We start from the raw sequence: 12,892 nt of genomic DNA on the forward strand, positions 1-12,892 counted from the left end.
TGAATTTAATTTTATTGAATTTTCTTATTGTCGGATCCATGGTATAAATGGTATAAATTTGAAGAAAATCGTTAGAGCCGTTTTCGAGAAAACCGTGGTTTTTTAGTGATTATCCGCCATTTTTCTCAAGAATATTACGGAGCTCCTGCAATTTTCCCAGAAATTAGACTCATGTCAGTTGATAGGGCTTATAAATAGCTATTCATGTGTATAAATTTAAAGAAAATCGTTAAAGCCGTTTTCGAGAGAACCGTGAAAAACATGGTTTTTTAGTAATTATCAACCATTTTTTCCGCCATCTTGAATTGAATTTTATTGAATTTTCTTATTGTCGGATCCTCATGGTATAAGGACCTCAAGTTTCAAATTTCAAGTCAATAGGTTGATTAGGAATGGAGTTATCGTGTTCACAGACATACACACACAATACACACAGACCAACACCCAAAAATCATGTTTTTGGACTCAGGGGACCTTGAAACGTATAGAAAACTTGAAATTAGGGTACCTTAATTTTTTTGGAAAGCAATACTTTACTTACCTATGGGAATAGGGCAAGGAAAGTAAAAAAAGGTTGATTGGCCATATTATAAGAACACTTAACTTGAATGGGCTACTTTTTTCAATTTAATAAAAACAATATGAAAACTTGTAGTACCCTTTATTATTTGAAATATTACAACGACTAGTTTCGACCATAACTTAGGTCATTTTCAAGTTGATTTTAAACAAATAAGCTGTTGAACAAATGAACAATAGTTGATTTTAAACTTGAAAATGACCCAAGTTATGGTCGAAACTAGTCGTAATATTTCAAATAATAAAGGGTACTAAAAGTTTTCATATTGTTTTTTATTAAATTGAAAAAAGGTTATTTATTTAGTTTTCACAAAAATATGAGTAGCGCTTACCAAGAAAGTGAATATTAAAAAAATACTGTATGAAATGGAAGAAATATCACAAAGGAGTCAGAACAAAGATAGAATTTCACTTCCACTCAGCGGTTTTTTTTCTTATCTTTCAGCTCATTATTATCGATACATGTTATTTATGCCAGTTTTGAGGACACTTACTAAATATAATGTACACAAAACCTAACCGTATAACCGTAATACACCAAATGTACAATTGAATCTATAGATTGAATAAATAATAATATGTCAATTAGAATTAATAAGATTCCTAGAAACTGTGCCTAACAGGTCGACCAAATACTATAAATTGAAATCATAAAGATCTTGATTTCATTAGTTGAGAGCAGGAAAACACAGCATGAATTTTTATCAGCTGCAATATTGTTCGAATTAAATTTTTGAGGAGATTATTTTTATTTATTTATTTGAACAAAAAACAAGTGAGTTACAAAGATATACATAATAACAATTAGTTTTTTGTACGGTTATCAAGTGCAGCAGAACAGCTTAAAAATCGCCTTAGTATGCAGCACACGTCAAGATGGTAGCTGAGTCAAAGTTCAGTCGAAGCTCCCTCGAAGGGCACCAGAATCCTCGTGAAGTCGATTTGTCGTAAAAAAGTCAATATCTGGTGACAAAATGTTGGCAATTTCGGTGCATTTTTCGACTGGAGAGACTTCACTTTTGATGCATGGCTTGAAGGGTCGGTGCCTCCTAAACGCATGAGATGTTACAACAATCCCAACACTCTCCACAGTGAGACAGAGTGTCCCTGAACTCCATGCAAAGATTTATGGAAAAATTTTGCATCAAATTTCCTCCTTCTCCACTGTAAGGACTCTAAATTTGTAAAATTGCAGGCCTCCCGGTAGTGAAACTGCAGTCCTTGAAATTGAGGGAATCATCTTCCACACAACATTCTGACAAATTTTCTTTGGACAGCCTCGATTCTTTGTGTTGAAGTGATCCTTTCTCTTTGCCAGATCACTGAGGCAAACTCCAGTAGCCTACACTCCTCACTAATGTGCAGTAGAGCAAACATAAGGAACGTGCGGACTTGAATTCTCTGGTGAACCAGCTCATCATGCCAAGTTGTCTCCGTGCCTTCCTAACCATTTTATCAACATGCTCGTTGAAAAGAAGTTTTGAGTCACATGTAACTCCAAGGTCAACCACTGTGTTTTCTCGCTTCAGTTGTATTCCATCTATCATGTAAGCATGGAACAATGGATTAGTCTTCCTTTCAATTTCATGAAGACTGTGCTGTTTGTATGCTTGTGTTTTGAATTTTCATTTCTTTGAATGTAAATACTTTGTATTTATCATGTTTATTTTATGACGATGCTATGCATTTGTACAAATTTTTTCTGCAATAAAGAAATCTTGAATCTTGATTTATTATTTTAAGCTTGAAGTAGATTTGTTTCATATATGCCTAGATAAGAGTTTTGGCCCCTCCAGCTCTGCAAGTGTGCAGGTACAAGTGGGACAAACCTATTCACTAAAACACGGTATTTCTTTGCTCTCTGCACTCCCATTTTCAGAAAATGAGATAAATAGAATACAAACATTTGCCTTGGAGACGAGAAGTATACTGCCGAGTTACAAAACATCAATATATTCACGTTTCAATCGCATGTACGGGAAGACCAGGGGTCAGAACTATTCTCAAGGTACTAAAATAATTCAGAGGGAGTATCCAAAGGATACTAGAATAATCCAATACACAAGGCTAATCCATAAAAAGGGTATTGTCATGATTAACAATATTCAAGTTACCGAACGCTCACGGATAAGTTTCTGGTTCACATTGGAAATATAAATTGATAGAATGTATTGGAAATATACTTACCATCTAATTTGGTGAGAAGATTAATCTCGGATACTTCTGGAGGTAGACTCGCAATTCGTTCTCTAACTGCTGCGTCACTGGATGCTGAATTTTCTAAATCCTGTTGACAAACAATTCCGAACTTGAATCAGTGACTATAATTAGTGATAATGACAAATTAGTATTATCAAGATTTAATCCTTCCAAAAATACCAACAAGATGACTTATAATCATACACAGACAGCGTTACATACAGCGTAAGGTGCATTTTTCAGTAATACTATGTGCGATGCAACAAAATATGATATTACATTATCAATACTAAGTAACAAAGCCTTGTCCTCCACACAATAATTTATTGTTTATTCAAGTGCCAGTGCCTACCACTGGATAAATAAAATAAATAAATGTTCAGTGTAAGAACTCAAGTTTTTTGTTGTAATGATGGTAACACCAAGATAATTACAATATTGCTACATCAACTCAATATTCTCAATGTAACTCAAAATTCAATATTTTTTATCCAATGAAAATTATTAAAGGCGCCAATCACTATCGCTAAAATTTTTTAGGAGACGACACAAAAATGATGAAATTATAAATGCATATTTCCTTAGACAAAAATAACTATGAGGTGTGTGTGAAAAGTGATGAGAATGATTTCGTACAACCAAAGTTTTTATTATTTTCAAACAACAATGTTAGGCTATCGCCTTCAAAGTAGTTTCCTTGGGCAGTTATACATCGGCGGAGTAGTCGGAGTCACACGAACAGGTAGCGCTAACAGACTGAAGGGTGCAACGCCTTAGTCGTCTCGGCTAACCTGACCGGCAAATCTCTTTTAGAAACTCTACTATACCGTCTGGTATAGAGAAATACTATTTAGAATATTTGTCCCACAAATAGTACGTGCTTGCCCTTTCTTAGGTAAAAGTCCATAGATAATTTCGATAATTCGGATGTGGTCCGGTCCCAATTGATCGACGTTCTATGATCTACTCAACGAAAGAAAAACTCACCACTAATGCTTTGATGAGCTCCTCCGGTTCGGGAGGATCTCCCACGGGGGTTCTCGGCGAGAGTGTGATGTGCACTTCCTTCATTCCATCCACCTCTACTTCTTCCTCCTGAGTTCGTCTCTTCTCTTTCAGTCTTTCTTTCTTCTTATCAACAACAGCTGGCGATTCGCGATCAATTTTCGACTTTTTGCGTGGTGGCGGCGACGTTGCGTTTCCTGGCATACCATGATCTGTGAATTGCCAAAAATTATCATTCAATTATAGTCAACAATAATAAATTTTACAAAAAAATTGACTTCTATCATGGGATTTTTATTAACTGGCCAGGCTACTCACAATGAAAGAGCAAATGTTTTATGTACAAAGCATTATGCTACACACATCTTTTACTGCACGTGAAATTTTATGTTGCATGAAATTTCCTTCAATCCATTACAAGACACAATTTGTTATTGCAAATAAATTCGTAGATTATAAACAGCGCTGACATTGATTGAAGTATCTAAAACATGTACAAAGATGGGACACAACTCGAAACAACTTTCACAGTGTAATAGCATAGAGAAAATATAACTTAGCTTTTATGCTATCTTTTCTCTATGGTAATAGTAACTTAATATGAAAGTTATGACGTGCTTTCCTTCAAATTCAATGTGCTTTAAACTATGAGCATGAAAAAAAGGCGAATATGCGTATAATTAGAATTAATAATGACGCATAAAATGAATGATTTGAGCCAATTCAAAATAATATTGGCGTGGTGGCACATTGAGTTCATGATATGAGCTTGAGAATAAATAGAATGATTGAAAACAGAAATGCAGTGTTTCAGATTTATCCGTGAGTTACACAATAGCTTTACGTCCTAATGTTTTCAAAACAATATCTCTGGAAACGAGCAACACTAGAATAGAAAGAGTCAAAAATTCGAAAACAAATTACTGACACGAACTTGATAAAAAATAATAATGAAACGTGATTGTAACTATTTCTACTCACCGAATGCATATTTCAATTCTTCTATCAGTTTTCTATCATAGACAGAGCGTTCTTCCCAAATGGAAATAAGTCTCAGTAGACTCTTCTTTGTTTTTTCGCTAAGTTTTGGTCCACCCATTATTTGGAAGGCTTGCTTCATCACAGTACCGAATTCTTTGCCATATTCGGGTCCTTTCTTCTTACTGTTTTGTATGACGTCATTGGCAAGGTACATCAGAGTAATTTGTCGGCCTTCATCAGCTACAAGCAAATATGCATTACAATGAAATAAAGATTTTCACAGGAACAAGATAGTAAATAAGAATAATGTAGTAAATTGGAATCAGTGAATAATAATATAGCCTAGACGAGAAAATCCTCAATAGTAATTCAACCCCGCAATTACCATCATAGCCTAAGTTTAGCTACATTGGGAAGCTTTCAATCTAAATGGGATGAAATATATTCGCTGTATTAATACAATATGCAACGACACATTTGCGTTCAAACAAAAGTTTGTGTCGCTTTAATAATTATGCTTATGACAAATTTTTGCAATGGAAACTGTCACCTGGTCATATGGGACATATATATGAATCATATATTCATCTCATATTCATCAGGATTTCAAAGTTTTTAAATTAAAAGTTCAATGAACAGTATCTTGTCTTTGAACAATCTTTGTCATCGACAGAAAGATTAATCATTTTATTTGTTGTCAATATTAACGTTAGCTTCGTTAGCTAAAAAGGCTAGACTTTGTTTCGTTTCATAATACAGTTATTCTGTCACAGATCGGGCAGTTTAAAAATAATTGAATTTTTAAGTAAGGGAGACGGGTTCTGAGCCTATTCATTGGTTCAGTTTTTTTTTAAATACTAACTGTAAAGTCGCGATTAAACCAGTGAATGCCAAATGGGGAAGCCATCTTCAAAGGTAGGTGATTACTGGATAAGATCATTGTTCTTAATTTTCATAACCACAAAGATTGAATCATCATTAGCAGCAGCGAGTAGTTTCCCCAAAAATTTCATATCAATATTGTTTTTTGAAATGTAAAATATGTTGACTAATTAAAGTTCTAGTTATTCTGTTCTCTTTTGTTATCATAGTTCTTTCCCTCCTTACATATTTGGTAGAGGCTTCTCCCACCGTTCCTCATCCTGCTTTACATAATTGGTGGAGTTAGTATTAAAAAAAAAAAAATTAACTGAACCAATGAATAGGCTCAGAACCCGTCTCCCTTAATAATACAATTATTTTTAAACTGCCCGATCTGTGACAGAATAACTGTATTATAAAACGAAACGAAGTCTAGCCTTTTTTACTGGATCAGCCGGACTTTACTCACAGTCCTAACGAATGAGCTCTGCCCCAAAAGCTAAATTTTGGGTATTAATATAAACTCAGTCAATGCCAAACATGAAAGCCATTACAAGTACATATTACTTTCCTTGCCCTACTACCATAGGTAAGGAAAGTATTGCTTTCCAAAAAAATTAAGGTACCCCAATTTCAAGTTTTCTATACGTTTCAAGGTCCCCTGAGTCCAAAAACATGATTTTTGGGTATTGGTCTGTGTGTGTGTATGTGTGTATGTGTGTGTGTGTGTATGTCTGTGAACACGATAACTCCATTCCTAATTAACCGATCGACTTGAAATTTTAAACTTAAGGTCCCTATACCATGAGGACCCGACAATAAGAAATTCAATAAAATTCAATTTAAGATGGCGGAAAAAATGGCGGATAATTACTAAAAAACCATGTTTTTCACGTTTTTCTCGAAAATGGCTCTAACGATTTTCTTCAAATTTATATCATGGATAGCTATTTATAAGCCCTATCAACTAGCATAAGTCTCATTTCTGGGAAAATTTCAGGAGCTCCGTAATATTCTTGAGAAAAATGGCGGAAAATGACTAAAAAACCATGTTTTTCACGGTTTTCTCGAAAACGGCTCCAACGATTTTCTTCAAATCTATACCATGGATAGCTATTTTTAAGCACTATCAACTGGCATAAGTTTCATTTCTGGGAAAACTTCAGGAGCTCCGTAATATTCTTGAGAAAAATGGCGGATAATGACTAAAAATCCATGTTTTTCACCGTTTTCTCGAAAACTGCTCTAACGATTTACTTCAAATTCATACCATGGATAGATATTCATAAGCACTATCAACTGGCATGAGTCTCATTTCTGGGAAAATTCCATGAGCTCCGTAATATTCTTGAGAAAAATGGCGGATAATGACCAAAAACCAGGTTTTTCACGGTTTTCTCGAAAACGGCTCTAACGATTTTCTTCAAATTCAAGCCATGGGTAGCTAGCTATTCATAAGTCCTATCAAATGACATGAGTTTTTTCCTTGGAAAATTGCAGGAGCTCCGTAATATTCTTGAGAAAAATGGCGGATAATTACTAAAAAACCATGTTTTTCACGATTTTTTCAAAATAACTTGACCGATTTTTTTCAAATTCATACTCTGTATAGTTATTTATCAGCTCTATTAACTGGCATGAGTCTCCTTTCTGGGAAACTAATGGGGGGTCCACCCCATCCTTGAGAAATGGACTTTGTAACCTCCTTCTCGTGCATGAGGTAGGTAGGTAGAGCAGTTCATAAAAAGAACACATAGTCGAGATATTTCATCTGTAGAACAGCTGTTTTGACGACTTTAAAAAAATGACGACTAAAAAAATCATTGAATTTCACAATTTACACAAAGGAAAAAGTACTCTGAAAACAATTATATATACACATATACAAAAGTCTGATCGTAGTTTCGAATATGAGCAAGGAAAGTTGTGTGAGTGTACCACACCAGATTTTTTTTATCTGTCGTACAAGTGGCACGTTTGTTATTAGCAACAGAGAGAAGCTAACGTTAATATTGACAACAAATAAAATGAACAATCTTTCTGTCGATGACAAAGATTGTTCAAAGACAAGATACTGTTCATTGAACTTTTAATTTAAAAACTTTGAAATCCTGATCAATATGAGATAAATATATGATTCATATATATGTCCCATATGACCTGGGGCCTATTTCACAAAGGTACAAGTATTGTTACCAACCATGGTTACGAACAAGTACTTGTAGTTACAAGTTTACAAGTACTCACGTTTCACAAAAATTTATGATCTACAAGTTTACAATTTTACAAGTCTACAAGTACTTCAATAGAAAACAACCTATTTTCATGATGATTTCCTTTTTTCATACTTTATAAAGGTTACTTGTACTTATCAATAATTACTTTGAAAATAATTGAAAGCAATATAATGTTTTTTGTACAGTCTACTTCATTTATTGCTGAATTTGTAACTTGCACAGTATATGTACTCTGTATATATGTATATATATATATTAAATGTACTATATATAATGTATACTATATATACTGTGTATATATACTATAGTACACATAACCTATGAGTTAACTTTCAACACATTAATAACTATTTTGGAAATTTATTAAATTCAATTTCCTGATGCATATATTTCAAAAATAATGAATTTTAGAGGAATATAGGACATTTTTGATTATTAGAAATATTTATTGAATATTTAAAATCATTTTAATGATCACTTGTAAATCCTTTACATAGCTTTCCACTTCGGTAGAAATTTCACAGTTACGAACAAGTAATTTCGACAAAAAATGTTTGCTACAATGAAAATCTTTGTGAAACACTTGTTCGTAACAAGCAAATCACTTGTAAACTTGTAGAAATTCATTGTAACTACAAGTTTACAATTCTGCTTTTGTGAAACGCTAGTAATCAGCTGTTATCCAAAACCATGGTTGGCAACAGGACTTGTAACCTACTTGTACCTTTGTGAAACGGGCCCCAGGTGACAAAACAAAATCAGGTTACATAAAAACATCAGCTCATAGCGTAAGTAGGCCTACGCTAGGCTACATTGATTGTGTGGTAGGCCTATGATGTGGTTGCTTGCTGCGAACTGATTTTTATTCAAGTACATAACACTAAGCCCCTTAAAGACGCATAAACAGTAAACCAAATTGATATGCCTCAACCAAGTTGAATAGTTTCAAAATTTAAATTAATATCTATTGTAAATAATTGACTACCATATTTGGCGATCTTAAAACATACAAATTGTTGCTTAAGTATTATTGCCTTGAAATCTCGATTATAGCCTTAATATTGTAGTTGAATAAAAAATTAAGTTATGTCATATTTTGCAATCTTGTTGCATAATCCTGTATTTTCTACACAAAACCCTTAACACTAGAACCTAAAATAAAATATCCTTATAAATGTCAAAAAACAAGATAAAATCAAATAATTAGGTACCGTACTCTGTACTGTAAATTTAAAATAAACATTGATATCTGTGTTCTGCATATGAATTTGTGAGTGGCATTCTGTCTTATAGTTTACACACATATTTGCCTAGATTTTAAAAATAATTGAAATAATAAAAATAAATTAGTTTGAACATAAAATTAAAAATCATCAATAGCTTACATACACAATAATGTAAGACATTACTAAAAATAAACAAATTTATTCGATTGAAAAGATTGATAAATAAATGTGGATTGATGATGTAGATCCAATGTACCTTATTGTTACTTTTTACAAAAATATTATTCAAACCTAAAAACTTATATTTACTTAATAGTGAATACTTTATATCCTTTTTACATTTTAAAAAGTTTGAAATCTCTTACCTTTCTGCAACTCTTTCATCCATGTTTTTACAATCAATTGGTAATGTTTTCGATGATGTATTACCCACAAAGATAATGTTTGGATGCTATGTTGAGAAGCATTAAGATCCTCAAGTTTTTTACTCAAGCTTCCTTCAGTAAAACCTGCCATTTCATTTAATAATGATTGATACTCTTCAACCAAAAAAAGAATGATCAAAATTCACTTGTACAACATTACCGACGTACCAGCTCAACTGTTCTGTTTCTGTTCAAAGATCAAATTGGTTACCTATCATAGCATCGACAAACTACAGCATCGACACAACATAGCATCGACAAACCCTTCGACCATTAATATAATAGACACGGCTTCCCAATACCTCCACAATACATTGGGCAGAAGCAAACATAAACAGCCGTATGACGTCACATGAAGGAGCAAAATGGCTGGATATTCTTGTACGGTATAGGCACGCTATCATATTTTTGTATTTTAATCAATTACCAGATGGTGATTTCTTTAAAAAATGGTGAGAAGTTGCTGTGCATATAACTGCACGGAGAGTGATATAAAAGGAAGTGGGATTTCTTTTCACAGGTAAGTAATTATCTAAGTTACATTCTTTTCAAATTAGGCTCAAGTTATCATTCAATAAGTCAATGTTAATGAAGAATGCAAACGTGAATTTGCTTGTTGTCTGTGTATAAAAAGGTATTTCAATGCCTGCAGCCGATTTAGAGATTCTAAATTTTATCATTTGATTTTGCATACAAAAATATTAATAAGATAGCAAAGATCACTGCGTCTATTAATGCACTTAATAATTCATGAAAGTTGTAGAATTAAGAGCTCCCTCTATCACTTATCATATAGATTTATATTATTAATGTTATGTGTAATTTCGGTAAGTAGTCTAGTTTTTTAAGCTCTTCATCTACTCATCTAAATCTTCATGAAGAATGTACTTTTTGTAATATAAAAGGCCCATGTAGTTTTATTTTTGAAAAAAATATTCATAATAGTAGATAGCAAAGATCACTGCCTCTATTAATGCACTTAATAATTCACGAAAGTTGTATACCTAAACGAAGTTGTAGAATTAAGAGCTCCCTCTATCACTTATATAGATTTGTATTATTAATATTATGTGCCTAATTTCTATAAGTAGTCTAGTTTTTTAAGCTCTTCATCTACTCATCTAAATCTTCATGAAGGATGTACTTTTTGCTGGCCTGATATTAATTCTGATTGTAATATAATTATATGTAGTGTTCTAGTTTTGAAAATATTATCCATCATAGTAGATAGCCAGATCACTGCCTTTATTAATGCACTTAATAATAATTAACAAAAGTTCTATGGACAAAGTTGTAGAATTAAGCGTTCCTTCAGCTCAATGAAGCTGAATATATTATTAGTATTATTAATATTACCGTATGTACCTACTTAATTTTGATAAGTAATTTTTCATGCTCTCCATCTACTCTTCTGTTAACATATCTGCTACTAACTACTACTCTATTAATCATAGAATGCAATAAATTATTGTTACTGCCGATATATTTTCTACAAAGAAATTATATCATGATTATTATATTATATTGATATAATATAATGTAGTAATAATATTTCAATATTGATATGTTCATTCAAATCATCCAATCTTTAATCCTTGTATTCCAGTTTTTACCATCATAATTTTATTGTGTTTCTATGTGTAATAAGAAAATCTGTTTTGTCTAGGTCGAGAATTCAAACTCAATGTCAATATTATTTTTTTGAACAGGCTCAAGATTATGTTATTGATTGTGTGCATAAAATACAATAATTCCTGAATTTTCAATAAGTCTATTCATACTTGTTCATAGATTCAAGAAGCAAGTTATTATCGGCTTGATAAAGCCCTGAAATAAATCTCAATACAACATAATCTGTTTAAATACGTTTACTAGGCAATATAAACATAGGCTCTACGTATGAAATTATAATAAATAATGAATAAATCAACTTCCATAATTAATTTTTCAAATAGAATAATAAATCAGTTCAAATTCTGATTCAGAAGCTATGAAAGTGCTCATTTAGCATAGGCTGATTATGGCGTGTAGTTCGAAGGCTCTCTCATGTGACGTCACACACCCAATTCATGTTTGCTTCAGCGACTATGCTCAAGCCGTGTCTATTATATTAATGGTCGAAGCTCTTTGTCTCAGATACAGAGTAACGGCCAGCAACGGTTACAGTTGTCACATAGTTATTCAAAAGTATTCTTTGAGTATCTATAGTGAGGTCATAAACTCTATTCTTGCCGTGTGCAATTTTTGTGTGCATCCAGTGATCTGGCTTATTGAATGTGCTCAGAACTTTCTGTTTCAAATTGTTTTCAACTGTATCAATTCAATTCAAATTATTTTCACTGTCGTGATGGACATTTCTAGTTGTGCTAACTGCATCCACTACCTCACATTTTGCATATGTTCTGAACTTTGGCACCATGCCTTTTCAACTACAATTACAAATTCCGTGTGTCGGTCCACTCTGGATTCTGTGTATCCACTCTGAGGTCATTCATCAGTCTTCGGTGCTCTTCTCTTCGGTTGACGGAGCTCATCTCATCGGTCGTCGGAGTTCTGCTTCATCGGTCCTTGGTGTCCTCCTCATTGGTCTCCCCTTCTCTCACTGATTGCATCCAAGGTGCCCTGCTGCCTGTCCAGGTCCGAGTCACTGGTGTGTGTCTCACGCGCCCTCCCAGGAACAAGTTAGATGGCCTGACTTGCAATGATTGTTTATCAGATGAGTTTTGTCACTTTCGATATTTTTAGATTTATTCTGTGGCCCATTTTACACAGAGGTATTTCTAATATTCATATTTTTAATTCTGTTTTAAATTGCTACTTATTTGCTACATTGAAATTTTTTACTTACCCTTCTTTATGAGTCTCATCTCCTTTTACCACAACATTGGAAGTCTGTTGTGCAACAATTTTGCCACTTCAAGTATTTTAAGTCACATTTTAGTAATTCTGTATATGTATGACTCTAGGAATTTTCAATGTTTTCACTTTAATTATCAATCATTTTAATTCAGACAGTATAGCTGTCTTTGCTCTGTTCTACACATTAGCCAGTTGCTTCTGGTAAACATTTTGTCGTTTGTGAACTATTCTAAGCCTATGACAAAAAGGCAAAATAAAATTCGTCATTGTTTCTGTACAACTTTGTCTTTATTTAGAAAAATCATTATCACAGATATCAACTTAGAACTATTACATTTTTTAGGTTTACTGTTACATTTCTTTTGGCACTTTGTTAGGTCTGTGGTGCAAGAACTAGACAAGTATTAGTTCTTTTATCAAAGTCTGTCTCTCACACCATACAGTCCACTCAAGTTAGGTTGGCTTTACAACCCAACCTGCCACGAGACTCATCACCAAGATTTATGTTTATTAATGTTTC

At 33.1% G+C, this 12,892-nt stretch overlaps 1 protein-coding gene across 1 annotated transcript in view; it reads right to left on the minus strand.

The window, feature by feature from the left end:
* The window catches only part of LOC111050354 (regulation of nuclear pre-mRNA domain-containing protein 1B), a 38,395-nt gene extending 28,622 nt beyond the window's left edge, over positions 1 to 9,773 (minus strand). The window contains exons 1-4 of the mRNA XM_039428201.1: positions 9,454 to 9,773; positions 4,765 to 5,004; positions 3,766 to 3,995; positions 2,767 to 2,866 (exon numbers count right to left, since the gene is read on the minus strand). Coding sequence (XP_039284135.1) covers positions 2,767 to 2,866; positions 3,766 to 3,995; positions 4,765 to 5,004; positions 9,454 to 9,604 — 721 coding nt within the window. The 5' untranslated portion in view covers positions 9,605 to 9,773. The remainder of the gene's footprint in view (positions 1 to 2,766; positions 2,867 to 3,765; positions 3,996 to 4,764; positions 5,005 to 9,453) is intronic.
* Positions 9,774 to 12,892: the final 3,119 nt, after the last annotated feature.

Source organism: Nilaparvata lugens, chromosome 5 (genome assembly GCF_014356525.2).
Source record: "Nilaparvata lugens isolate BPH chromosome 5, ASM1435652v1, whole genome shotgun sequence".
Lineage (NCBI taxonomy): Eukaryota > Metazoa > Arthropoda > Insecta > Hemiptera > Delphacidae > Nilaparvata > Nilaparvata lugens.